The sequence below is a fragment of the Saimiri boliviensis genome, chromosome 20 (assembly GCF_048565385.1).
Source record: "Saimiri boliviensis isolate mSaiBol1 chromosome 20, mSaiBol1.pri, whole genome shotgun sequence".
In the NCBI taxonomy this organism is placed as follows: Eukaryota; Metazoa; Chordata; class Mammalia; order Primates; family Cebidae; genus Saimiri; species Saimiri boliviensis.
Genome location: NC_133468.1, coordinates 6509356 through 6535609, shown reverse-complemented (window position 1 = coordinate 6535609; position 26254 = coordinate 6509356). Strand labels below are relative to the sequence as shown.

Genomic DNA, 26254 nt, shown 5'->3' with positions numbered 1-26254 from the left:
ATAAAATGAACTATTTAATACAACTTGGTGCACACTTGAAAATAACAATGCCAAGATGCAAGGGTGGCCACCTACGGAAGTGGGGGGAAGAACCCCAACTTCGCTGACATCCATCTTGGCCGTGAGGCAGGCCAAGGCTGATGTGAGAGGAAGTGGGGAATCCTGGAGTGTTTGCCAAAGCCTGTGAGGTCAGGCTGGCTGGGAGGCAGCTTGGGCCCCTTGGCCCCAGGCAAGTTTCCGTGGACTCCCCATCCCCGTGGCTTCCTGGGCCAGGGCCACCCAGATTCCTCATGCTTGGGCAGGCATCTCTGGGAGGGGCCATCCCAATGCCCCGCGGGCACGCAGTCCTGCCGTGGGCCTTCTCCCTTGCTGTATATCGTAAGGTTTTTGAACCACAGTTTCCTCATGTATACGTGGAGGACACTGGCTCCTCAAGTATCTGAGTACCTCCTGTGTGCCAAGCATGTGGTGCTGGCGATCACGCAGTGATGAAGACAAAGCCTAGACCCAGTGGAGTTTTTTGTTTTGTTTTTGTTTCGTTTTGTTTTGAGACAGGGTCTCACTCTGTTACCCAGAGTGCAGTGGCGCAATCTTGGCTCACTGCAACCTCTGGCTCCCAGGCTCAAGCGATTCTCCTGCCTCAGTCTCCTGAGTGGTGGGGGTTATAGGCACCTGACACTATGCCTGCCTAATTTTTTTTTTTTTTTGTATTTTTAGTAGAGACAGGGTTTCACCATGTTGGCCAGGCTGATCTTGAACTCCTGACCTCAAATGATCCACTAGCCTCAGCCTCCCAAAGTAGTGGGATTACAGGCATCATGCTCCTGGCCCATGTTTGTCTGTTTTTGAGACAGGGTCTCTAACTCTGTTGTCCAGGCTGGAGTGCAGTGCCGCAATCACGGCTCACTGTAGCCTCAACCTCCCAGGCACAAGCAGTCCCCCTATCTCAGCCTCCCAAAAGTAGCTGAGGCTACCGATGTGCACCACCACACCCGGCTAGTATTTGTATTATTTGTCTGTGTTGTCCAGCCTGGTCTAGAACTCACAGACACAAGCATTCCTCCCTCCTCAGCCTCCTAAAGTGCTGGGATTATGCCTGGCCCCAAAGAGGGTGATGGGAGTAGGGGCCAGAAGACAGAATGAACAAATAAACATACAAGATAACTTCAAGTCAAGTGCTATAAAGAAAGGTCAGCCAGGCGCGGTGGCTCATACCTATAATCCCAGCACTTTGGGAGGCTGAGGTGGGTGGATCACGAGGTCAGGAATTCGAGACCAGACCAACCAACATGGTGAAACCCTGTCTCTACTAAAAATACAAAATTAGCTGGACATGGTGGCATGCACCTGTAATTCCAGCTACTCAGGAGGCTGAGGCAGGAGAATCGCTTGAACCCAGGAGGCGGAGGTTGCAGTGAGCTGAGACTTCGCCACTGCATTCCAACCTTAGGAGACAGAGCCAGACTCAGTCTCAAAAAAAAAAAAAAAAAACACGTCAGCCAGTCAGTCACAGTGGCTCACACCTGTAATCCTAGCACTTTGGGAGGCCAAGGCAGGCAGATCACAAGGTCAGGTGTTTAGGACCAGCCTGGCCAGCATGGGGAAACCCCATCTCTACTAAAAATACAAAATATTAGCAGGGCATGGTGGCGCACACCTGGAGTCCCAGCTACTCAGGAGGCTGAGGCAGGAGAATTGCTTGAACCCTGAAGGCAGGGGTTGCAGTAAGCTGAGATTGTGCCATCGCACTCCAGTCTGGGCGACAGAGTGAGACTCTGCCTCAAAAATAAAGAAAACAGAGCAAGGTATAGTGGCTAACTCCTATAATCCCCATACTTCTGAAGGCTGAGTGGGGAGGATCTCTTGAGGCCAGGAGTTGGCAACCAGCTTGGGCAACATAGAAAGACCATGTCTCTATTTGGAAACAAAAACAAAACAAAGTAAGATGTGCAAAGGGGAGGAGGGTGAGTCATGGAGGATTCCAGGGGAGGATGGCCTGGAATAAGGCCTTCCAAAGAGGCAGAAAGTCCCCGCCACATAGAACTAGCTTTTTCTCCAGGCTGAGGAGTGGGGACTTCTCTACTCTTTCCCTCCAGAGCAGAGGGCCTGGGGGGATGGAAAATTCAGTCTGGGGCCAGGCGCGGTGGCTCACTCCTGTAGTCCCAGCACTTTGGGAGGCTGAGGTGGGCAGACCACCTGAGGTCAGGAGTTCGAGACTAGCCTGGCCAACATGGTGAAAACCCATCGCTACTAAAAATACAAAAATTAGCTGGGGGTGGTGGCCCATGCCTGTAATCTCAGCTACTCATGAGGCTGAGGTAGGAGAATCGCTCCAACCTTCGAGGTGGAGATTGCAGTGAGCCAAGATCATGCCAGTGCACTCCAGCCTGGGCGACAGAGCAAGACTGTGTCTCAATCAAAAAAAGAAAGTTCAGTCTGGGCCTGGGTTTGGGTCAGCGCCTCTTCTCTCCTCCTTCCTAACCCTCACCCTTCCTCCTTAGGGCAGATGTGCAACTTCCAGCTTCTCCCCTTCACCACTTCTCCAGGCCAGCGACCAACAGAAGGTGGCCGGGCCAGGCTGGACCCCCTCCTCCGCAGAACCGGAACGGAAAAAAACTTTGCTTTCTTTAAGCATCACTGGATCTTCTTTCTTTCTTTCCTTCCTTTTTTTTTTTTTTTTTTTTTTTTTTTTTTTTTTTTTTTTTTTGTGGGGACGGAGTCTCCCTCTTGTTGCCCAGGCTGGAGTGCAGTGGCGCGATCTCGGCTCACCGCAACCTCTGCCTCCCGGATTCAAGTGATTCTCCTGCCTCAGCCTCCCGAGTAGCTGGGACTACAGACATGCGCCACCACGCCCGGCTAAGTTTGTATTTTTAGCAGCGATGGGGTTTCTCCATGTTGGTCAGGCTAGTCTCGAACTCACGACCTCAGGTGATCCAGCCGCCTCGGCTTCCTAAAGTGCTGGGATTACAGGCGTGAGCCACTGTGCCCGACCATCACTTGGTATTTCAAGAGAGCACCGCGGGGCCACCGTGGGCACAGCCCGCGCCGCTCTCAGGGCGGGCAGCGCGGGAGACCTAACTACTTGGGGCTTGGGACCCGAGCGCCGGGCACTGGGTCGAGTGCGGGGCCGAGGCCGCCTCTGCCAGGTGGGGAACCCGCCTAACGGCGAGGAGCGGTCGGGGCCAGCGGCTTCCAGGCCAGAGGGACTCGGCACCAGGAAGCGACCGGGCGTGGTTTCCCCGCCGCCGCCAGGCTCCCGCAGGCGACTCCACTCGGCGCGCGCGGCGGGGAGGCTCGGCGGCCGGGCGCAACGCCGCGCGGGCTCGTGGGACGGCCACCCCTCCGCGAAACGTCAGTGGGCGGGCCCGGGCCGCCGATCAACCGCCGCCGCTTCCGGTTCCGATGACAGCGACGCCGGAAGCCGGGGCCAGGGCTGCGGGGCGAGGTGAGAGCGGGCGGGCTCGGGGGCCGGCAGGTGCGGGCTGAGGGCGGGAGCGGCGGCCGGCCGAGCTGAGGCGCGCAGCCGGGACAGCTCGGCCGGCCTCCCGGGCCCCAGCCTTCTCCGGATCCCCTGGTACCCCCGACTAAGCCCCGGACACTCTGCCCTTGTGCTGCTGCTTTTTGCAGTTGTCGGTCCCGGGCCGGGTGCTGGAGCCCCAGACTCATAGGTCCCGGCCCAGCCCTCGAAGAGCCGCCTCTGCCAGGGCAGTCGCTCGGCCCGAGGCCGGTCCTCGTGCGACGGCGCTGGGTCGGAGGTGAGCAGGTGCGCACAGGGCTCCGCGGGGCATTGGAGCAGGGTCTTTGGAAGGATGACTGGGAGTTTGCCTGTCGTTTGCATGTTAATGCGGGTGAAACTCCCAGTGGGCGCTGCTGTCCAGCGACAATGGTGGGCTTTTTTCCTCCCTCCAGTTTTGGTGAATGAGAAAAGAAAGATTAGAAACTTCAAGTAGGGCTGTGTAGCAAAAAATGAAGAGGGCGACGTGGCAGGTTAACTGGTGTGAGGGTGGGGTAGAGGGGTGGTCAGCATTAGATACTGTGGTCTACCGCAGAGCATCTTTGAAGATGTGACATTTGCGTTGAGACCCAAATTAGGAGGCAGGCATAGGAAGATATGGGGAGAGAGTGGTCCAGGCAGTGGGAACAACCAGTATGAAAGCCCTGAGACAGAAATAAATTGGGAGTAGTTAAGGAACAGAAAGCAAGCTCGTGTGACTGGAGTATGGCAAGAAAGTGAGTGGTAGCAGATGAGGTCAGAGAGTTGGGGTTTGCTCACAGAGAGCCCGTAGGTGGTATAAAGGATCGTGGAGATTTTTCTAAGTACAGTGGAAATCTTTTGGTTTTAAGCAGAGGAGTGACATGTAGGGTAGAGAATGGATAGAGGTGGCAGCTGTAAAAGCATAAGAATTGGCTGGGCACGGTGGTTCACGCCTGTAATTCCAGCACAGGAATGACGGGAGACTGAGGCTTGCAGATGGTTTGAGCTCAACAGTTCAAGACCAACCTGGCTAAACATGGGGAAACCCTGTCTCTCCAGAAAAATTAGGCTGGGCACTGTGGCTCACACCTGTGATTACAGCAGTTCGGGAGGCCGAGGCAGGAGGATCACTTGAGACCAGGAGTTGGAGACCACCCTGGCCAACATGGTGAAAGCTCATCTCTACTAAAAATACAAAAATTAGCTGGGCATGGTAGCAGGTGCCTGTAATTCCAGCTACTTGGGAGGCTGAGGCAGGAGAATCGCTTGAAACTGGGAGGTAGAAGTTGCAATGAGCCAAGATTGTGCCCCTGCACGAGACTGAGACTCCCTCTCAAAAACAAACAACAAAAAAATAGCTGGCTGTCGTGGGGAGACAGGGGAAGAATTGGGACAAAAAGGAATACATAAATAAAAGGAGAAAAGGCCCTGCATGTCCTAAGTAAATGTGTCATGAACTGGGAAGTGTTCATGGCACCTGTAATCTCAGCTTCTCTGGGTGGGGGGCTAAGGTGAGAGGATCACTGTAGCCCAGGAGGCCGAGGCTTGAGTGAGCCCTGATTATACCATAGCACTCTGGCCTAGGCAGCAGGTTGAGACCCTGTCTTCTCTCTCTCTCTTTTTTTTTTTTTTGATACCCAATTAAAAAAAAAAAACTGCCTCAAAAAAAAAAAAAAAAAAGCAGCCGGGCGCGGTGGCTCAAGCCTGTAATCCCAGCACTTTGGGAGGCCGAGGCGGGTGGATCACGAGGTCAAGAGATCGAGACCATCCTGGTCAACATGGTGAAACCCCGTCTCTACTAAAAATACAAAAAATTAGCTGGGCATGGTGGCGTGTGCCTGTAATCCCAGCTACTCAGGAGGCTGAGGCAGGAGAATTGCCTGAACCCAGGAGGCGGAGGTTGCGGTGAGCCGAGATCACGCCATTGCACTCCAGCCTGGGTAACAAGAGCGAAACTCCGTCTCAAAAAAAAAAAAAAAAAAAAGCATTAAGAATTGGGTCAATGGAGGTTGTCTAATCTTTGTCAGACAAAAGGGACCTTTATGATTTGCTCAAACTTCCTTTCTCCCTGCCCAGGAGCCCCTCATTTCAGGATGCTGAATACTCCAGGAAAAACCTCCATGCATACCTTGGTGGGGATTTTAATATTTCACTCACGTCTCTTTCTGCTCACCCCTACACATTTGAGCTCAGGCTCTCTAGGCCAAAGTTAGGAAATGGATGTGTCACTTAATCAGCAAATGTTTACTGAGCACCTATCGTGGACCAGGCCCTGGTCTGGGCACTGACGGGGAGAAAGAACCAGACTAGACTCCAGCCATTGAGCAGCTCACAGACCAACGCGGGCGGCCGACGTGGACAGGCTGTTACCGTGCTGCAGTAGTGGACGCAGATGGGTGTGGTACGGCCACTCTCGCCAGGTTATGAAGCAGAAAAAGAGGCTAGGAGATTTCACTGAGGGCTCAAGGGGAGGCGATGACTAAACCACAGCTCATGTGCTCTATACAAAGAAGTGCAGAGAGGACTCTAAAAGTCGGAACTGTAGACCCTGGGTGCCATTTCCCTGTACAAAGGAAGCAAATATGTAATTGGAAAGGGCTTACCTGTCAACCCATGGCAGTGTGGGGCAGAAGGTAACAGGATCTAGTGTTTGTTTTTGGAGGGTTGTCCTAGTGGATAATTTCTGTATGTGTGGGACTTTGGGAGGGAGGCTTAGGACAAGTGGACATGAAATTTTAATCATCAGCACTTGTATTAATCATGAAGTTTGTCAAAGACAAATACAATTCCTTGTGGCTGATGATTGACTGATTCAGGCAGAGTGGCTTGCTCTGGACAGACCGAATTAACCTCTTGGACTTTTTGGATAGAATACTCACAAACAGTTCTGTTTTCTCAGCTCATTTATTTTAACTTCGATTTTTAAATTTTTTTTAATTTTTTTTGAGACGGAGTCTTGCTCGGTCACCTAGGCTGGAGTGCAGTGGTGCAGTCTCAGCTCACTGCAACCTCTGCCTCCCAAGTTCAAGCAGTCCTCCTGCCTCAGCCTCCCAAGTTGCTGGGATTACAGGTGCCCACGACCATGCCCAGCTAATTTTGTATTTTTAGGAGAGACAGGGTTTCATCATGTTGGCCAGGCTGGTCTTCAACTCCTGACCTCGTGATCTGCCTGCCTCTGCCTCCGAAAGTGTTGGGATTACAGGCGTGAGCCACCACAACCAGCTTTATTTTATTTTTTAAAATGTGGCCAGGCGATTTGGCTCACGCCTCTATTCCTAGCACTTTGGGAGGCTGAGGCAGGCGGATCACGAGGTCAGGAGTTGAAGACCAACCTGGATAAATGGTGAAATCCCATCTGTACTAAAAATACAAAAATGGAGGAAAAAAAAAAAAAGAGCCAGGTGTGGTGGCGTGCCTGTAATCCCAGCTACCTGGGAGACTGAGGCATGAGAGTTGCTTGAAACTGGGAGGCGGAGTTTGTAGTAAGCCGAGATAGTACCACTGTACTTCAGCCTGGGCAAGAGGAAGACTGTCTCAAAAAAAATAAGAGAATTACTGAGTTAATCATACTCCTCAGTTCATCATAGGGTGAACTAGTCCATGCAGGGCCGCCTTCTCCTTTGTATTTTATTCTCTTTTGTCCCTATTCTTCCCTCCTCACCATAGGAAATCATTCTGATGTGTTTGGTGTATATCTTTTTTTTTTTTTTTTTTTTTTTTTTTTTTTTTTTTGAGACAGGGTCTCACTCTGTTGCCCAGACTGGAGTGCAGTGGCACAGTCATGGCTCACTGCAGCCTTCCAGCCTCAAGCAATACTCCCACCTCAGCCTTCCGAGTATCTGGGACCACAGGCATGTGCCACCGTGCCCAGGTAATTTCTTTTGTAGAGATGGGGTTTTGCCATGTGCCCAAGCTAGTCTTGAACTCCTGAGCTCAGCAATCTGCCTGCCTTGACTTCCCAAAATGCTGAGATTACAAGTGTGAGCCATTGCTCCCAGCCTGTATGCATATTTTTTTTTTTTTGAGACGGAGTTTCGCTCTTGTTACCCAGGCTGGAGTGCAATGGCGCGATCTCGGCTCACCGCAACCTCCGCCTCCCGGGTTCAGGCAATTCTCCTGCCTCAGCCTCCCGAGTAGCTGGGATTACAGGCATGCGCCACCATGCCCAGCTAATTTTTTGTATTTTGACCAGGATGGTCTCGATCTGTCGACCTCGTGATCCACCCGCCTCGGCCTCCCAAAGTGCTGGGATTACAGGCATGAGCCACCGCGCCCGGCCATCTTTTTAATTTATGTAAACGGGTTGTGCCTAGACCTCAATTTTTCCTACCTCAGTGCCATGTGTGGATCTTACTGATGTTGCTCTGGGTATATTTGGGACGCAGTTTCTCTAAGTGCTCCACAGGTTTCCATAGATGCATCCCCCACATTTCACTTACTTGATTCCTCTAGTGGTGAGCTCCCTAGATTGTTTCCTACTCCTTGCTGCAGTGCGGTCCTGTACCATCTCCTTCCTCAGCTTTCTAAGTGCATTTCAAGATGCTGATTTGAGCTTGCCTTTGATAAGCCTGCTAGCTGTTGGTGTCCGACAGGGCCAGATTGTTTGGCCTTTTTTGAGCCATGTTTATCTTGGATAAGTTGTGATTCTAGTTCCCACTCTTGGCCAACACGCTAATGTCCTGCCATCTTCCCCAGTTGATCATTCGCACAAGCTCTGGGGTTAATTTTCTATTTCTCATCATCATTAATGGTTGCCGTACACTCATTCCAGCATAGAAAATTTGCTGCTTTTCTTTCCTGGTGAAACAGTGGCCTGTGAAGTTGGTCCTGGGAGTACCTGTGATGGGAAGTACTTGGAGGAGGACTCTGAGGCCTAGAGCCAGACTGCCTGGCCTCAGTCCCCAGCTCCTCCCCTTCCCAGATGCCTAACCTTAGGCAACTGATTTAATCTTTGTGTCTCATTTTCTCATCTGCAAAGTGTGTCTAATCATTGTACCTACCTCACAGTGTTTTAGTGAGCATTAAGTACATGAGTTAATGTATGCAAAGTCATTAGAACAGTGCATGGCATATAACAGGCCCCTATTTGGAATGTCAGCTGTTAATAATAGCAATAATGATAATTACATCATTTCAGATAGGAGACCCTGTTACATTTTGTCAATAATGGGTCACATCCAGTTGCAGAGTGTTTATTCAGAGGGAATGGTGGGGGGTGGGGTGGCATAGCTATGGACTCCAGGACTATAGATTCCAGGGTTAATAGCATTAGCTGTAAGGAGAGAGGTTATAAACAGTCCCCAAGACCCTGGGCGCCATTTCCCTGTCACTTGTTCTCTGTCAGGTAGAGAGATGGTGGCTACAGATGGGCCTCGGTGCTGAGACCAGGACTGGTGGGAGTGTGCAAGAGAGCCTGTGAAGCAGGGAGGATCTTGATGATCACCTTGGACATAAGATTCTCTTTCTGATGGTCCTCCGTACCCTTCTTTGAGAATGGGCATTTGGCTAGATTTGAATCTTTCAGAGGGAAACATGACAGAGCCCTCTCATTTCAAATCTCATAGATGGAAAGATGGGGAGGGAAATCAGCTCTGTCACAGACGTTCTGAGGATTGCCCACGCGTTCAGTGTCAAAGGCTGCTCTGAAATGGAAAGGAGCAGTGGCCCAGGATGGAAAGGATGCAGAAGGAAGCCCCAGTGGTAGGGAGAGGAGATAGGACAAGAAAAGTCAACTTTCTTTCAGTGGCATAATGAGGAGGGATGGTCGTGTTGCAGCAAAAGAGGCTCTAGTCTGGTCAGGGAGGCAGGCCTAGGGACCAAAACTGAAATAGAAGGGTGCAGAGCGAGAGAAGGAGCTAGGTGGGCACAGGCTAGAGACAGCTGCTGAAGGTGCTGCTATCTGAGCTAACTCAGAAGTGATGGGCCAGCCTCCCAAGTAGTCCAGGAGGTGAGGGTGACGGAGAGCAGGCCAGGTGAGGAAGCAGCATGGACCAGGGCACGGAGCTGTGAGAGAGCAAGGGTTCTGTGCTTGTCCTCGGGTACGCAGCAGGTGAGGGTGAGGCAGGAGTGGTGGGCAAGCCCGTCAGACCAGCATGGTTGGCAGTTATTGCCCAAGCTGTGTTTCCAAATGTCAGCCACTCAAGGACAGCCTTTATGGCTTATGTTATCATATTATGTGGAAAAGCAGTTCCTCTAATTGTAAGAATGTGGCCATAATGACCGTATGAAAATACATGGGTTAGGCGTGGTGGCTTATGCCTGTAATTGCAGCACTTTGGGAGGACAAGGCGGAAAGATCGTTTGAGCCCCAGGAGTTTGAGACCAGCCAGGGCAACATAGGGAGACCCCATCTCTATAAAAAACAATTTTCATTTATTCTTATTTATTTTTCTTCTTTTTTTTTTTTTTTTTGAGACGGAGTTTCGCTCTTGTTACCCAGGCTGGAGTGCAATGGCGCGATCTCGGCTCACCACAACCTCCGCCTCCTGGGTTCAGGCAATTCTCCTGCCTCAGCCTCCTGAGTAGCTGGGATTACAGGCACACGCCACCATGCCCAGCTAATTTTTTGTATTTTTAGTAGAGACGAGGTTTCACCATGTTGACCAGGTTGGTCTCAATCTCTCGACCTTGTGATCCACCCGCCTCGGCCTCCCAAAGTGCTGGGATTACAGGCTTGAGCCACCGCGCCCGGCTTTTTTTTTTTTTTTTTTTTTTTTTTTTTAATAGAGACGGGGTTTCACCATGTTGGCCAGGCTGGTCTTGAAGTCCTGACCTCAGGCGATCCACCCACCTCAGCCTCCCAAAGTGCTGGGATTACAGGCATGAGCCACCACGCCCCGCCAAACATATACTTTTTTTTTTTTTTTTTTTTTTTTTTTTTTTGAGTCAGCATCTTGCTCTGTTGCCCAGGCTGGAGTGCAGTGGTGCGATCTTGGCTCACTGTAACCTCCTCCTCCTCCTGGATTTAAGCAAGCCTCCTGCCTCAGCCTCCCAAGCAGCTGGGATTACAGGCATCCATCACCACGCCCGGCTAATTTTTTGATTTTTAGTAGAGACAGGGTTTTACCATATTGGCCAGGCTGGTCTTGAACTCCTGACCTCGTGATCCACCCGCCTCAGCCTCCCAAAGTGCTGGGATTACAGGTGTGAGCCACCGCACCTGGCCTAAAAAATTTTTTTTAATTAGTCAGCTATAGAAGCACATTCCTGTGGTTCCAGCTACTCAGGAGGCTAAAGTGGGAGGATCCCTTGGGCCTCGAGGGTCAAGGTGGCCAGGGAGCTGAGATTATGTCACTGGACCCTAGCCAGGGCAACAGAACAGGAGCTTGTTTCAAAAAAAGAAAATACATACGTGTAATATGATGCTACACGGTATATGGTTTCTAGTTAGAAGGTATTGCCAGGTAAGGGCTCTGCAAGGCCCGCTCTGTCTTCTGATTTAAAAGGGAGATGAACAAAGATTAAGCATGAAGGGAGTTGAAAATGGAATAATTTTCTCACCATGATTCAGAAAAACCCTGTCCTCACACCAGCCTGCATCCTCCACTGGGCACCCCAGTGGAGTGAGGAGATGGGATGTTATACACACCTATGTTTTGGTAAGCAGGGAACATTGATACATGATGTGGGAATGGTGAGAGGGATCTGAAGAGGTAGTCTGGGCACCCTGCCTGCTATGCCACCGTGGCCCAGATGGGGACTGACCCAGCTGACCCTCCCCAGGCCGAGGCCACCATGGAGCAGTGTGCATGCGTGGAGAGAGAGCTGGACAAGGTCCTGCAGAAGTTCCTGACCTACGGGCAGCACTGTGAGCAGAGCCTGGGGGAGCTGCTGCACTACGTGGGCCAGCTGCGGGCTGAGCTGGCCGGCGCAGGTGGGTGGCCACCCTTGCAAGTGCCCTGCGACAGCCTCCCTGAGGACATGGGAGACCTGAAGCTACTTGGTGACAGGGTTCTGGAAGGACGATGATGAGGATGTTGGTACTTGCATCTCTAGGCCTCCTTGAAACCGGGTAATGATAGTCTCTGAGCTATTTCAAAAAGCCCAGCAGAAATGACTAATTTACCTGAAATGATTACCATTTACATTTTGTTTTCAACTTGCTTCTCTACTCTTAGTTTTTTTTTTTTTTTTTTTTTCCTTTTATAATTTTTTTGTGTGGAGACAGTGTCTATGTTGCCTAGGCTGGTCTTGAACTTGTAGGGGCTCAAGTGGTCCTCCCACTTCAGCTTCCCAAAGCACTGGGATTATATGCATGAGCCACCAGGCCTGGCCTGTTCTTAGCTTTTAAAGATAATTTCAAATTTACAGACCAGTTCCAAGAGTAGTATAAAGAATGGATATATACCCTTTACTTAAGATTCACCAACTGCTCATATGTTGCCATATTTACCATTATCATTGCCTTTTAACCATTTGAAAAATAAATTGCAGATAACATAGCCCCAAGCCTTCAATGTGTATTTCCTAAAATCAAGGGCATTCTCTTACATAAACACAGCGTTGTTATTAAAACCAAGAAACTGCCGGGCGCAGTGCCTCACACCTATAATCCCAGCACTTCAGGAGGGTGAGGCGGGCGGATCACCTGAGGTTGGGAGTTTAAGACCAGCCTTACCAACATGGAGAAACCCCATCTCTACTAAAAATACAAAATTAGCCGGGCATGGTGGCGCGTGCTTGTAATCCCAGCTACTTGGGAGGCTGAGGCAGAATTGCTTGAACCTGGGAGGTGTAGGTTGCAGTGAGCCAAGATCATGCCACTGCATTCCAGTCTAGGCAGCAGAGCAAGACTCTGTATCAGAATAAATAAATAAATAAAGTACAATCTGGACGGGTACAGTGGGTCATGTCTGTAATTTTAGCACTTTGGGAAGCTGAGGTGGGTAGATCGCTTGAGTCCAGGAGTTCAAGACCAACCTGGGCAACATGGTAACCCTGTCTACCAAAAATATGAATATTAATGCTGGGCGCGGTGGCTCACGCCTGTAATCCCAGCACTTTGGGAGGACGAGACAGGTGGATCACGAGGTCAAGAGATCGAGACCATCCTGGTCAACATGGTGAAACCCCGTCTCTACTAAAAATACAAAAAAAAAATTAGCTGGGCATGGTGGTGCGTGCCTGTAATCCCAGCTACTCCGGAGGCTGAGGCAGGAGAATTGCCTGAACCCAGGAGGCGGAGGTTGCGGTGAGCCAAGATTGTGCCATTGTACTCCAATCTGGGTAACAAGAGCGAAACTCTGTTTAAAAAAAAAAAAAAAAAAAGAATATTAGCCAGTCTCATAACCCAGTCTCAAAATTAATAAACACATACATACAAAGATGAAAATTTAAAAAATAAAGTACAACTCAGTGGTTTTCAGCATATTTACAGAGTTATACAATCTTCACCACTATTTAATTTCAGAACATTAACTTTTTTGTTTTGAGAACATTTTTATCACCCCCAGAGGAAACCTAACCCATTGACTATCTCCCCATTCCTCCCTCTCCCTAGCCTCTGGCAACCACTAATCTCTTTTGTGTCTCTATAGATTTGTCTGTTTTGGACAGTTCACATAAAAGGAATCATACCACATGTGTAGCCTTTTGTGTCTGGCTTGGTTAACATGTTTTCAAGGCTCATTTCTGTGGTAGCCTGTATCAGCACTTCGTTCCTTTCTGTGGCTGAATAATAGTCCATTGTATGGGTGTGCCACATTTATCCACTAGTTGATGGACATTTGGGTTGTCTCCACCTTTTGGCTATTATAAATATTGTTGCTGTGAATATTCATGTACAAATTTTTGTGTGGACATATGTTTTCTTTTGGGTATATACTTACTAGTGGAATTGGTGGATCATATGGTAACTCTATGTTTAACTTGGCAGTTAAATACATAGAATCCTAGGAGTTAAAATAAATACTTTACCCACAGTAAGTGCCAAATCGTCTCATTTCACAGCAACCTATAATTTTACAGATGAGGAAATGAAGGCTCCCAGAGGTGAACTGGCTTTTCCCACTTGACTAGTTCCAAGTCAGTTAAAAAGTGGCAGGCCCTGGAAGAGAAGCAGTTCTTTCACCCTGGCGTCCTGGGCCAAGGGCCTGGCATTTAGAATAGAGGAGGCAGAGCTAACCTCTGAGTCTGCTGCTAGATCAGGTGTTCTGGGCTGCTTCCTCTGTGTCCTTATTCCACTTTCTCTGCAGCCCTCCAGGGGACCCCTCTCTCGGCCACCCTCTCTCTGGTGATGTCACAGTGCTGCCGAAAGATCAAAGATACTGTGCAGAAACTGGCTTCAGACCATAAAGACATTCACAGCAGTGTATCCCGAGTGGGCAAAGCCATTGACAGGGTGAGCATGTATGTGTCCGGCTCCAGGACTGGGGTGGGAATATCCTGAAGTTGGGATGTACAAGGACTCAAAGGAGAGCCAGTGAGAATGCCCGCATCACCAGGCCCTGTCTCTTTCTTCGTCAGAACTTCGACTCTGAGATCTGTGGTATTGTCTCAGATGCGGTGTGGGACGCGCGGGAGCAGCAGCAGCAGATCTTGCAGATGGCCATCGTGGAGCACCTGTACCAGCAGGGCATGCTCAGTGTGGCCGAGGAGCTGTGCCAGGTACAGCCGGGCCGGGTGGGTGCTGACCACCTGCCCGCTCTGCCTTTCACCTGCTAGCTTTCGTTATATGAAAGTCCAGCCATTCTTTAAATCCATTTATTTCCTAAAGGAAATCGGTGGCTCTGCCAGAAATAGAAGGTAGCTTTAGAAACATACATGATGAAAAGAGAAGTTGCTCATTTCTAGTTAGAGTTGGTTGCCAGCCAGGGTTCTGAACTGAGGCCTGATACCCTTTATTGAAAAGGGAGATGAGTGAAATGACAAAGTAATACTTGGTAGGTGTTAAAGACACACTGGTGGTAAAAAGTAAAGAGTTTTCCCTACTGTACTAGGAGGATTGAAGAGGAAGAATTTTCTTGCCATACAACTCAGTGCGTGGCCTGGGGACTGTCTCCACTGCCATGGTTGTGGGGTGGGGTTTGCAGTCTGCACTCTGGAGGTCAGCATGTCACACTCAGCCATCCCAGGACTGAGATGGGAACAAGAGAGGCCCGGATGGCTGCCAGGAGACCAAGTTCCTCCAGCAGAGCCCAGATCTCTCTGGCCTGTCTTTCTGGGTGAGCTTTCCTGATGTACATAGTGGAGAACTTTGGAAACACCATCTTCCAGTGGTGGGATCTCGTCTCTCTCTCCCTGCAGGAATCAACGCTGAATGTGGACTTGGATTTCAAGCAGCCTTTCTTGGAGTTGAATCGAATCCTGGAAGCCCTGCACGAACAAGACCTGGGTCCTGCGTTGGAGTAAGGAGGCCCTTGGGTGGGCCGGCAGCACTCTGCTCCAAGCTCTCAGGGCAGAGGGCTTGACTGTGGTCTTCACTTCACCCAGACGTACTTGACCTGCCTCCAGCCCTGTCTCAAGAGCCTCACACAGGCTTTTGGGGCCCTCCTCACAGGTCCTGGCTCTCAGGTCCAAGCCCCTACCAGCTCTACACTAAACTGGCCCCTTTCTTCCCAGATGGGCCGTCTCCCACAGGCAGCGCCTGCTGGAACTCAACAGCTCCCTGGAGTTCAAGCTGCACCGACTGCACTTCATCCGCCTCCTGGCAGGAGGCCCTGAGAAGCAGCTGGAGGCCCTCAGCTATGCCCGGCACTTCCAGCCCTTTGCTCAGCTGCACCAGCGGGGTGAGTACCTAGAGGGCTGGGGCTGTGCTGCCTGGCCCAACAGATGTCTGGATGTGGTGGGTTACATCAGGCTTCTAGTCCCTGCACCCATGTGGGGCTGTCTTGTGACCCAGATGCCTTTCCCCAACTAGAAACTTCTTTGACCCCTCACTGTATCCAGGATGAACTCTAAACTCAAGGCCCTTCCGCTCTCACCTCTGTCATCCCTTTAGTTTATACCTTCAGTGCAGACCACCTGGGGTCCTCGTGCCTGCCGTGCACCACACCACTCAGAGCATGCCATGCCCGTCCTGCCTGCTCTGCCTCAGGTGCCTCCCTGACCTTGACGGCCTATGGAAAAGTCCCTTAAAAAAAAAAAGACTTGGCTGGGCATGGTGGCTCACACCTGTAATCACAGCACTTCCAGAGGCCAAAGCAAGTGGCAGATCACTCGAGCTCAAGAATTCGAGACCAGCCTTGTTAACATGGCGAACCTCTGCCCCCACCCCATCTCTACAAAAAATAAAATTAAAAAGACTCACTTGAGCTCTCTTCCTGTCATGCTATGATTTCCAGACCCGGAATCTAAGTCTCACCGTTGAGATGCTAATGAGTAGTAACCTGTACTAACTTATTTCTTTAGTTCCGCTCATATTTATTATTTTAAATTTTATCTCAAATATGAATTTTATTTTTTTTTAAATTTATTTTTGAGACAGAGTCTTACTCTATTGCCCAGTCTGGAGTGCAGTGGCATGATCCTGGCTTACTACAACCTCCGCTTCCCAGGTTCAAGCGATTCTCCTGCCTCAGCCTCCCGAGTAGCTGGGATTATGGGTGCACACCACTATGCCCAGCTAACTTTTTCTATTTTTTAGTAGAGATGGGGTTTCATCACGTTGGCCAGGCTGGTCTCAAACTCCTGGCCTCATGTGATCCACCCACCTCAGCCTTCCAAAGTGCATGGACCAACAAGCCATGATTTAAGTTTTAGCTAGATACTGCTGCCTCTGGAGAGCTCTGAACCTGGGGTTGCTCTCAATGGAGATTAGTGTGGAGACACTAGCACCAACCTGAGACTTATTTGTTCCTTGATGCAGCTGGAGAGGAAAGAAAACTGGAAAAGCACGGTCTTTCCTGATTCTGTGTTAGTAATGCCTCTTCTAGTCCTCCAGAAGCAGCCTGGAGCTTCATCTCTCCCCACTAGATTTTATAGTCAAATTTGCCTGAGGGCGTTTGCATCCTTGCTCAGTCTGCTCAGGGGCCTGGGAGTTGCTGGGCTCAGCATACTGTGCTACACAGTCTGGCCATCCCCTTAGGGGGTGGACCCAGAGCCTTGCACCGCCCTGAGCTGCCCCCCTGGTTGCCTTGTAGAGATCCAGGTGATGATGGGCAGTCTGGTGTACCTGCGGCTGGGTTTGGAGAAGTCACCCTACTGCCACCTCCTGGACAACAGCCACTGGGCAGAGATCTGTGAGACCTTTACCCGGGATGCCTGTTCCCTGCTGGGGCTTTCTGTGGAGTCCCCTCTCAGTGTCAGGTACAACTCAGCCCCGTGAGGGCAACACAAGTGGGAAGGTAGAGAAGGAAATCATCATTTGGCCAGGGCCCTGCCACGTGCCGGAAACAGTGCTCAGTGCTTTCAGAGCCCGAAACTGGCTTTCTTAGTCATTCTTCAAGAGGGGAATTACCTGTTTTCATAGTTAAACCGAGACTAGGAAGAGTTATGACCTGAGGTCACCATGAGGTCAGTGGCATGGTCAAGGTTTACATTTTGTAAGGTCTCCTGAACGAAGTCCCTGCCTCTCTTGCACGTCACCCTGGATCACAGCAAGACCTACCCGGCTAACCCACACCCCTCTGCAGCCCGCCTTCCTTATGACCTCATGACTTAAACACCACTTGCCTTCAGGGGAGATGTGAGTGGTTGAGTAACATGTATTCAGCACTGCTCAGACGCCTCTCTCACAGCTCACAGCAACCCTGGGAGGAGAGGCACTGTTATCCCCATTCTACAGATGAGGAAATGGAGGGTCAAGATGTGCACTCACTTGCCCAAGGCCTCACAGGGAATAAAGGGCACTTGGACCTGACCCCAGGGCCACACAGTCCACCACAGTGGACAGCTGTCCTGTGCCTTATAGGCTATTTAACATCTGAGGTTCCAGCCAATAGGCTCCCTTTCCCATGCAAGTGTCATGAGAACTGAATCCCCAGCCTCCATTTTTTAAACAGCCTAGTTGGTAGCTACCATTATAAAGATATGTTATGACTACATAGCAGGGCACAGCCTACAGGCCGGCTGGGGCCCTTTGGAACTGATCACTGTCCCCCAGTCACACCAAGGACTTTTCATTCATTAAGATGAGCAGATATCTGCCCCTAGAGCTATAGAAGTCTTCCCTGTAGGTTCTCAAGTTTTGGGGTACATTAGAATGAGTCTAGCATCAGACATACGTGAAGTACATATGTGGCACCTTACGAACAATGTGAGGGATTTTGGAGGACCGATCCGACCGTGCGCCACTTCAGAGCCCTGTCTCAAGGTCCACGCTGAAGCATGGCATGCTAGCCCCCTTGCCTGTCTGCTGTGACCTGAGCCACTCTAGCCCCTGTTCCTTGTCTGCAGCTTTGCCTCTGGCTGTGTGGCACTGCCCGTGTTAATGAACATCAAGGCTGTGATTGAGCAGAGGCAGTGCACTGGGGTCTGGAGTCACAAGGACGAGTTACCGGTGAGGCCTGGCCCAGGGATTTGTGGGCAAGAGGCACTGGGGAGGACAGCCGTGACAGGAAGCAGCACTCACCCCATTTGCTGCCCTTCCCAGATTGAGATTGAACTAGGCATGAAGTGCTGGTACCACTCTGTGTTCGCCTGCCCCATCCTCCGCCAGCAGACGTCGGATTCCAACCCTCCCATCAAGCTCATCTGTGGCCACGTTATCTCCCGAGACGCACTCAATAAGCTCATTAATGGAGGAAAGTAAGTTCCCTCTGCTCTGCTCCACCTCAGCTTGGCTCTCCTACTGGCCGCCCCTGAGACACTCTTGGTTCTTCTCTCTTTGCAGGCTGAAGTGTCCCTACTGTCCCATGGAGCAGAACCCCGCAGATGGGAAACGCATCATATTCTGATTCCTACAAGTTTGGAAGTTTGTGGAAAGCAGTTTTCACCTATGAGCCTTGCTCTGTCTCAGGAGGGTGGCTAGCTTCAGTGGACTGCGGTTGGTTTGAGTGCCTGGCTGAGGAGTTCTGTGCGGGGGAGGACTGGAGCAGCCCACACCTGGCAGCTGGCTCTGTGGCATAAGGAAAGGGAGATGCTGGCCTCTCTGCTCCTGCTGTGTCTTCCTGTTTCTAGTTGCCCTTGACTTAGTAGCACGCGACAGAGTGGCAAAGGACCTGTCCTCAGCAGCAGACATCCTTCCACCCGTGCGCTCCGCCAGGCCTCTGCTGCCATGCCAGTGCTATGTCCACCCCTGCCCCTCGGCCAAGGGGGTCCAGCGGTGGCCCACATCTTCCTCCCGCTGTGCAGCCTCAACTGTTAGGTACCATCTCCCACTGTAAATAGTCCCAGTTAGAACGGAATGCCGTTGTTTTATAACTTTGAACAAATATATTCACTGCCCTTCTCATTTCTCCTGGCCAACCTTTAACCTCCCTGACAAATTATGACCACATGTCTACCACACACAGGTGCTGGGCATGGCCCGGTGGCTGCTGCAGACAAAACCATGGTCAGCAGGTGTCAAGTGTGCAGGCAGAAAGAAACCAACTTGCCTCTCTGACAGGGGGAGCTTAGATGTCAGACCCCGGGCAAGGTGCTTTTACATACACACATAGCAGATCTTACTACCTCCGTAGGAGAAACCGTGTAACGGGATTCAGGAAAATGAAATAACTTGCACAGCAGGGCTCGCGGCCTGGAAAGGAGAGAGCTTGGAGTTTAACTAGGTCTAACCGTCCAGCCCAAGCCATTTTGTTTATTCCAGGTGCCTGAAGCTTGGTCACTATGTGGACTGAGTCCTGTGCAGGACCTGTGACAGCAGGAAGGGGCCAAGTCTAAAATGTCCGAAGGGACTGGGTTACTAGGACCATGACGTTAAGCAAGAGAGATGGCCTGGGGGGATACATTTTAGCTTCACATTCCTATTTAAAATGTACTGCGTGGGTATGTAAATTGCTTCCGTAAGCTTCACAGTGGCATTTAAAGCTCCTGGGGGAAAGGTAGGAATGGGGGTGTTTCCTGATGTGGGGGCTTTAGGTTTCCATGAAGTGGGTCTGGGCCCCCTGCCTTATCTCACAGCCCCCATCTACCCTGGAAGAGGGAGTTGAAAGCACTGGCGTGGGTAGCAGGACCAGTTCACAGCGTGAGCCAAAGCACCCAGTGCCAGGCAGCTGAACATTAGCACAGAACCCCGAGGCCTTCAGGCTTCTGGCGAGGGAGACTGGTACGCTCTTCCTGCCCACCAACTCCTTGGCCCCACCAACAGCTGCTGCTTAAGAAGACACCCACAGACTCACCACATTTTAGTTTTAGCATTTACTTTGCCCACCACACACTCAACCGTGAATGTGTTTGGAACAGCCTTCCCTTAAGTTCCGTGGCACTGATGGAGAGAGGGCTGGCGTTACCTCATGAGAGGGCCGTCAGAGCTGCCTGGGAAGAAGGCGTGCCTCGGGGAACTGGGAAGATGCCGTCAGTGTGTGGGCAGGAGGACAGCCAGTCATTAGCTTCCAGAGGCAGGTGCCCAGGTGCTGCCGGGGCCCTCACAGGGCTAGGGGCAGGGACTGCACCTCCTCCAGACACTCGTCGTAGGCCTCCTGGTACTCCTCATGGGGCTTGACCATTATCACGCAGGTGGGGCGCTTGGAGCCTGCAGCTGCACCCAGGTCCTACAGAGGGGAAGGAAGTGCTGTTTGGAAAAAAAGCTGTACAACCTGTATGACAGGAAGTCACAGCTGATGACCCACCAGCCTCATCTGGCCCACAACTATGTTCTATTGGTTCCACGTTCTATTTAAAAGCATCTTGGATTGGTTGCCATCACTTAAACTCAATCAGACCTTCAAGCCATGGTTCAGCCACACAGGGCCTACATTCCCACGTGGCAACTATGAACGGGCTCCAGCCCAGCAGGGGTTGTGCCCACAGACACAGGCCCCTGCCATCCCCCACTTGCTGTGCTTCAGATCTGGCCTCTGCTATGTAAGATAAGGACAGCAACAGGTCCCTCTGAGCCCAAACCCACCTAACAGGACTAACATGGGTGAAGCATCTTAGCTTACAAAGCTCGTCCACAAACATCTGTTTGTTTTCATTCTCAGAGTCCACAGAAAACTGACAATTCAGTTCTTATCATCATGCCGGATGGTGGCCTCCCTGCTTTATCCCAAGAAGTGACACTGCAGGTACTCCGGATCCAGCCCCAGCCTTTTTTCTTTTTCTTTTTTCTTTATTTATTTATTTATTTATTTTTTTGAGTTGGAGTTTTGCTCTTGTTACCCAGGCTGGAGTGCAATGGCACGATCTTGGCTCACCGCAACCTCCGCCTCCTGGGTTCAAGCAATTCTCCTGCCTCAGCCTCCTGAGTAGCTGGGATTACAGGCACGCACCACCATGCCCAGCTAGTTTTCTGTATTTTTAGTAGAGACGGGGTTTCACCATGTTGACCAGGATGGTCTCGATCTCTCGACCTCGTGATCCACCCGCCTCGGCCTCCCAAAGTGCTGGGATTACAGGCTTGAGCCACCGCGCCCGGCTCTTTTTCTTTTTTTTTGAGACAGGGCCTCGCTCTATCATGCAGTCTGGAGTGTAGTGGTGTACGATCATGGCTCACTGGAGCCTTGGAACTCCTGGGCTCAAGTGATCCTCCGGCTTTAGCCTCCCAAGTGGCTGGGGTACGGGCATGTGCCACCACACCCCGCTAACTAAAAAACATTTTCTTGTGGAGATGGAGTCTCTCTTTCTTGCGCAGGTCAGTCCTGAACTCCTGTCCTCAACTGAGCCTCCCATCTTGGCCTCCCAAAGCACTAGGATTACAGGTGTGAGCCATAGCACCTGGGCTGGGATTCCCATTTTAAAAGATGAGAACTGAAATGTAAGAGGTTACTTATCTGTAGTCCCGTAACTGAGAAGACGGAGCCGAGAATCCATCCAGGCCTGTCTCAGCTCCAACCATCCTGGCTTCCCATCTGTGCTGCTACAGCAGACAATATCCCAGACACCCCAGGGCTGACCAAGGTCAGGGGACCATGTGCTCCTTACCGTCTTAGAGGGGATATAGACATAGGGCAGATTTCGGTCCTCACACATGACTGGGAGATGGCAGTATACCTCAATGGGCAGTGTGTCCCCTGCCAAAACCATGATCCTGAAATGAGAGAAACCACTGTTGTTCTGGCTTGCTCCTTCTCTCTTTCAGCTGTAAGTGCTGCCCTGGGCTGGGTCTTAGGGGTCGAGAGACAAAATTGTTTGGTGAGTGCATTCTTCTGGGGAGGTGATCTCTACCTCTTGGCAACACGTAAGTGCCACCGAAATGATGTAGTGCTGGGACAGCTGAAGTACAGATGGGTGTCAAGGAGTAAGAGCTCAGCTTTCCTTGGAGAGTCAAAAAAGGTTTCAACCAGGAGGTGACACTTGAACAGAAAGCTGAATGACGACTGTGTATCAGGGAGCCCATTGAGGGGCTGGGGGTGGAGAGAGCATGTTGTGGGAGAATCCGAATGGCACCAGACGCAGCTGGAGAGCTGGAGGGACTGGCAGGGGACACCTCAAGGCCTTGAGTACCAGGCTAAGAAGCGCGGGCTCTGTCTCAAGAGCGGCAGTGAGGCAATGAAACCTTCCCAGAGACTCCTCAGCCAGGGTTCCTAGCTGGCCAGGTGTCCGAACTTGGGGGCAAGGGTCTTAGGAACCTGAGGACACAGAAGGAAAAGTCTGCTCTCCCAGGCTGGGTAAAGGCAGACACACCAGGACCAGCTCCGCTTCTGTTAAGCGCCTTTAACTGTGAGTTCCTCATAGCCTTGTCCTCAGCTGCCCTCTCCTCAGTACCTTCTTCCTGGCTGACGGGAGCCACTGCCATGGGGTCAAGTGCCATCAATGTGCCGATAACTCCCAGATCTACTTACTATCTCCAGCCTGGCCCTCTCTCTTCCAAGCTCCAAACCCCTATAGCCATCTGCCTATTTGACAGTTCTCCTGGTTGGGGGAGGGGAGGAAGTCATGTGTCTCTAAGGGACCTCCAAAACTTATCCAAAACCAAACTTGTGATCTTTATTTTTGAGGGAGTCTCACTCTTGTCACCAGGCTGGAATGTGGTGGCACGATCTCAGCTCACTGTAGCCTCCACGTCCTGGGTGCATGTGACTGTCCTGCCTCAGCCTCCCAAGTAGCTCGGACTACAGGTGCACGCCACCACACTGGCTAATTTTTGTATTTTTAGTAGAGACGGGGTGTCACCATGTTGGCCAGAATGGTCTCAATCTCCAGACCTCCTGATCTGCCCACCTTGGACTCCCAAAGTGCTGGGATTACATGCATGAACCAGCGTGCTTGGCCAACTTGTGATCTTCCTGGTCCCCCTGCACTGTTCACGTCTCAGACTGGGCCCTCTGTCCCTCCAGCTGGGCGCATCAGAACCTAGAAGTCGTCGATACCTTGTCATTCTCCACATCTAAACGTCCTCTCCAGTCTATTTCCTTTAACTCTGTCTCCACCATCACCTCTCCAGGACTGCAGCGGTCCACTATCTGAAGCTTCCCAAACCTACTCTTTTTTTTTTTTTTGAGACGGAGTTTCACTCTTGTTACCCAGGCTGGAGTGCAATGGCGCGATCTCGGCTCACCACAACCTCCGCCTCCTGGGTTCAGGCAATTCTCCTGCCTCAGCCTCCTGAGTAGCTGGGATTATAGGCACGCGCCACCATGCCCAGCTAATTTTTTGTATTTTTAGGAGAGACGGGGTTTCACCATGTTGACCAGGATGGTCTCGATCTCTCGACCTTGTGATCCACCCGCCTCGGCCTCCCAAAGTGCTGGGATTACAGGCTTGAGCCACTGCGCCCGGCCCCAAACCTACTCTTTTTTTTTTTTTTTTTGAGACGGAGTTTCGCTCTTGTTGCCCAGGCTGGAGTGCAATGGCGCGATCTCGGCTCACCGCAACCTCCACCTCCTGGGTTCAGGCAATTCTCCTGCCTCAGCCTCCTGAGTAGCTGGGATTACAGGCACGCGCCACCATGCCCAGCTAATTTTTGTATTTTTAGTAGAGACGGGGTTTCACCATGTTGACCAGGATGGTCTCGATCTCTTGACCTTGTGATCCGCCTGCCTCGGCCTCCCAAAGTGCTGGGATTACAGGCTTGAGCCACCGCGCCCGGCCCCAAACCTACTCTTACCTCTCTAATCCTTTCATCAATTGTCAGAAAAATCTTACAGTGTAAAAAATAATAAACATTATGTCACTTCCTGGCTTTAACCCCCAATGGCTTCCAAAGCACTGAGTCCAAAAACTAAATTTACTGTGGGCTACAAGGCCCCCCAAGAAGGGGGCTCACCAGACCCCCCTCCTGCCCTGAGGCCCACTCTTTCTTCTGGCAGGATCCTCCCATCCCAATCCAAGTAATCCCTGTGTTTTTTTTTCTTTTTTTTTTTTAGACAGCATCTCGCTCTTGCTGCCCAGGCTGGAGTGTAAGGGCGCAATCTTGGCTCACTGCAACCTCTGCCTCCCAGGTTCAAGCAATTATTCTGCCTCAGCATCCTAAGTAACTGGGATTACAGAAGCCCACCACCATGCCTAGCTAATTTTTTTTTTTTGTATGTTTAGTAGAGCTGGGGTTTCACCATGCTGGCCAGGCTGGTCTTGAACTCCTGACCTCAAGTGATCCACCTGACTTGGCCTCCCAAAGTTCTAGATAACAGGCGTGAGCCATGCGCCCGGCCATCCCTGTGTCTTAAGATCTCAGCTCAAATGGGACTACTGAGAGAAACTTCCCCTGATGCGCCCTCCCAACTAGGTTAGACACCATTAAGCATCAAGTCTGCCCAACATCATTGATCTCTTGAGCACCTTCAGTTTCACTTCTTGGGATAAAGCAGGGAAAGGCCCTGTTCTGAAGGAGCTTACCATTGGGCCTGAGAGGATGATACAGGGAAGAAAAATGTAAACAAGCTTCAAATTTTGATAAATGCCATTAAGAAAAGTGGGGTAATGAAACGATTCTCACTGCATTCTGTTATTTTCCTTCATGGTTATCACAACGTGTAATTATTTGTGTGTGTGATTATCTGATCAATGAATGTCATTGTTTCTCCCATAGCACGGTGCCTGAAAAAGAGTACACACTCAGTCATTAGGGCTGCCAGGTGTGGTGGCTCACGTCTGTAATCCCACTGCTTCTTGAGGCTGAGGCAGGAAGATCTCTTGAGCCCAGGAGTTCAAGACAAGCCTGAGCAACATGACAAGACTCCTCTGTCTCCGCAAAACAACAACAATTAGCCAGGCGTAGTGGCGCAAGCCTGTGGTCCCAGGCACTCGGGAGGCTGAGGTGGGAGGATCGCTTGAGCCCAGGAGGACGAGGCTGCAGTGAGCTGTGATTGCGCCACTGCACTCCTGCCTAGGTGAGAGCTAGACCCTGTCTCAAACACAAACAAAAACATTAATATTCAGCCCCTTAAGTACAGAGTTGGAGAGGGGCCACCCCTAGGACAGAGTCAAGGCTGGGCGGATTAGGGCGAGGGCCCGAGGTAATCTGAGGAAGAAGCGGAGCCTGGGGAGGAGGGTCCCTGAATGAATGAAGCTGGGTCTAAGGAACCTGGTTTACACAGTTCGCTTCACCCTGGAATTCACTTTAAGCTCGTGTCGGTATTGTACTAAAGGGGCTTTACTGACTGCTTAACTGGCTTCTGTACATGGGGCTAGGTCAGAGTCAACATTTTACTGCGCACCTACTACGTAGGGATTTCTCCGTTAGCGTTTAAGAAATGCAAAATCTAGAGGAAAGAGGGTTCTTACCCTTTTTCTCCTTTGTTGACAAATTTCTGAACCTCTTTCACCCCGCGCCGAATCTGCTTCTGCTTCACGGCTGCAACGACAGAAGAGTAGGTCGGGGGCCTCTCCACGCCACCCGCGCCCCCACCCGGGCCACCTCGGCGCCCGCCTCACCTTTCTTGATGCATTTGTAGAGCTTCCGCGTGAGGCGACGAGAAGCCAGGGGCTGCGCGATGGGGTTTTGGTTGACCAGCAGCTCCTGGTAGGTGCGCTCCCCGGAGCACGCCTCCGCCTGAGCCTCGGGCCCGTCGGGATCTGCCTTTATTTTGGTCATCGCAGCGGCCGCCGAAACCTACTCCCAAGGAGGCGAGACCACGCGGTGCGCAGCTTTAGGCATCACTTCCGGGTTACCAGCCGCAGGAGAAGCCGCCGTGCAACACGGCCAATCAGGAAACGAGGTCTCCGACTCAGTCCTATCGTGGATGCTCAGCTTCGTAACTACGAGGCAGAGGGGGCGGAGTCATGATCCTAGGGGCGGGGCCACCCCGTCAGAGGAGCGGGGCGGAGCGGATTAGGGCGGAGCCGATGGAACGTCAGGCAAGGGGCGGGGCCCCGGGGAAGCGGGCCTGAGGGGGCGGGGCCGGGGCCTGAGGGGGCGGGGCCGGGGCCCGGGACGGCGCTGGAAAGGGTGCTTCCTTTCTTGCATAATTTCTTTCTTTGTTTTCTGACCCTTGGACCCCGATGCGCAGGTGAGAAAGATACAGAGCAAGGGATCACCCCACTAACCTGCGTCTGCACCGTTTTTCTCCAGATAGGGCGTGGGTCGCTCTCTTCCCGCAGGGTTCCGCTCCAGTGTTTTCCATGGGAGAGGTTTCCCCGGTGACTTTATCTAAAATTGCAGTCCCCTCCCTCTCCCACTAGCATCCTTTCACCCGCTATTTCCCCCGCGGTTCTTACCCCTGCCTGACGCTACAAACGCTGAGGGCCTGGCTGAGAAGTCAGACGGCGCTTTGGGGAGGACGGCTGGAGCGAAGCCAGGAACAGCCCAGGGGAAGGCTTCGGCGACTGAGGTCCCTGGCGGGCACCGGGAGCTGTGAA

At 51.5% G+C, this 26254-nt stretch overlaps 2 protein-coding genes across 6 annotated transcripts; one reads left to right on the top strand and one right to left on the bottom strand.

Moving 5' to 3' along the window:
- The first annotated feature begins 3353 nt into the window (after positions 1 to 3353).
- On the top strand, positions 3354 to 18806 carry RMND5B (required for meiotic nuclear division 5 homolog B). Of its 5 annotated transcripts, XM_039460479.2 has the most exons (11): positions 3354 to 3445; positions 3628 to 3763; positions 11198 to 11348; positions 13669 to 13814; positions 13940 to 14080; positions 14720 to 14820; positions 15035 to 15201; positions 16555 to 16720; positions 17810 to 17912; positions 18006 to 18160; positions 18246 to 18806. In XM_039460479.2, exons 3-11 carry the CDS (start codon positions 11210 to 11212, stop codon positions 18307 to 18309), a joined length of 1182 nt encoding a protein of 393 aa, XP_039316413.1. In that variant the 5' UTR covers positions 3354 to 3445; positions 3628 to 3763; positions 11198 to 11209; the 3' UTR covers positions 18310 to 18806. The 5 variants fall into 5 exon arrangements, with proteins under 5 accessions (XP_039316413.1, XP_039316415.1, XP_074246723.1 ...); XM_039460481.2 differs by lacking the exon at positions 3628 to 3763 and having other exon boundaries at positions 3365 to 3445; XM_074390622.1 differs by lacking the exon at positions 3354 to 3445 and having other exon boundaries at positions 3452 to 3755.
- Positions 18807 to 19699: 893 nt separating this feature from the next.
- On the bottom strand, positions 19700 to 25583 carry NHP2 (NHP2 ribonucleoprotein). Its single transcript, XM_003936088.3, has 4 exons — positions 25331 to 25583; positions 25181 to 25250; positions 21440 to 21545; positions 19700 to 20067 (listed from the first exon to the last, which is right to left on the bottom strand). The coding sequence occupies exons 1-4, from the start codon at positions 25488 to 25490 to the stop codon at positions 19942 to 19944; spliced, it is 462 nt and encodes a 153-aa protein (XP_003936137.1). The 5' UTR covers positions 25491 to 25583; the 3' UTR covers positions 19700 to 19941.
- Between the last annotated feature and the right edge of the window lie 671 nt (positions 25584 to 26254).

Bases quoted from the DNA above. Each gene is read 5' to 3' on its own strand.
- RMND5B (XM_039460479.2), top strand. From the start codon at position 11,210: ATGGAGCAGTGTGCATGCGTGGAGAGAGAGCTGGACAAGGTCCTGCAG. The intron at 11,349-13,668 runs GTGGGTGGCCAC...CTTTCTCTGCAG, and splicing joins GGCTGAGCTGGCCGGCGCAG to CCCTCCAGGGGACCCCTCTC. The intron at 17,913-18,005 runs GTGAGGCCTGGC...TGCCCTTCCCAG, and splicing joins GTCACAAGGACGAGTTACCG to ATTGAGATTGAACTAGGCAT.
- NHP2 (XM_003936088.3), bottom strand. From the start codon at position 25,490: ATGACCAAAATAAAGGCAGATCCCGACGGGCCCGAGGCTCAGGCGGAG. The intron at 25,251-25,330 runs GTGAGGCGGGCG...CTGTCGTTGCAG, and splicing joins CTACAAATGCATCAAGAAAG to CCGTGAAGCAGAAGCAGATT. The intron at 21,546-25,180 runs GTAAGAACCCTC...CTCTCATTTCAG, and splicing joins GTCAACAAAGGAGAAAAAGG to GATCATGGTTTTGGCAGGGG.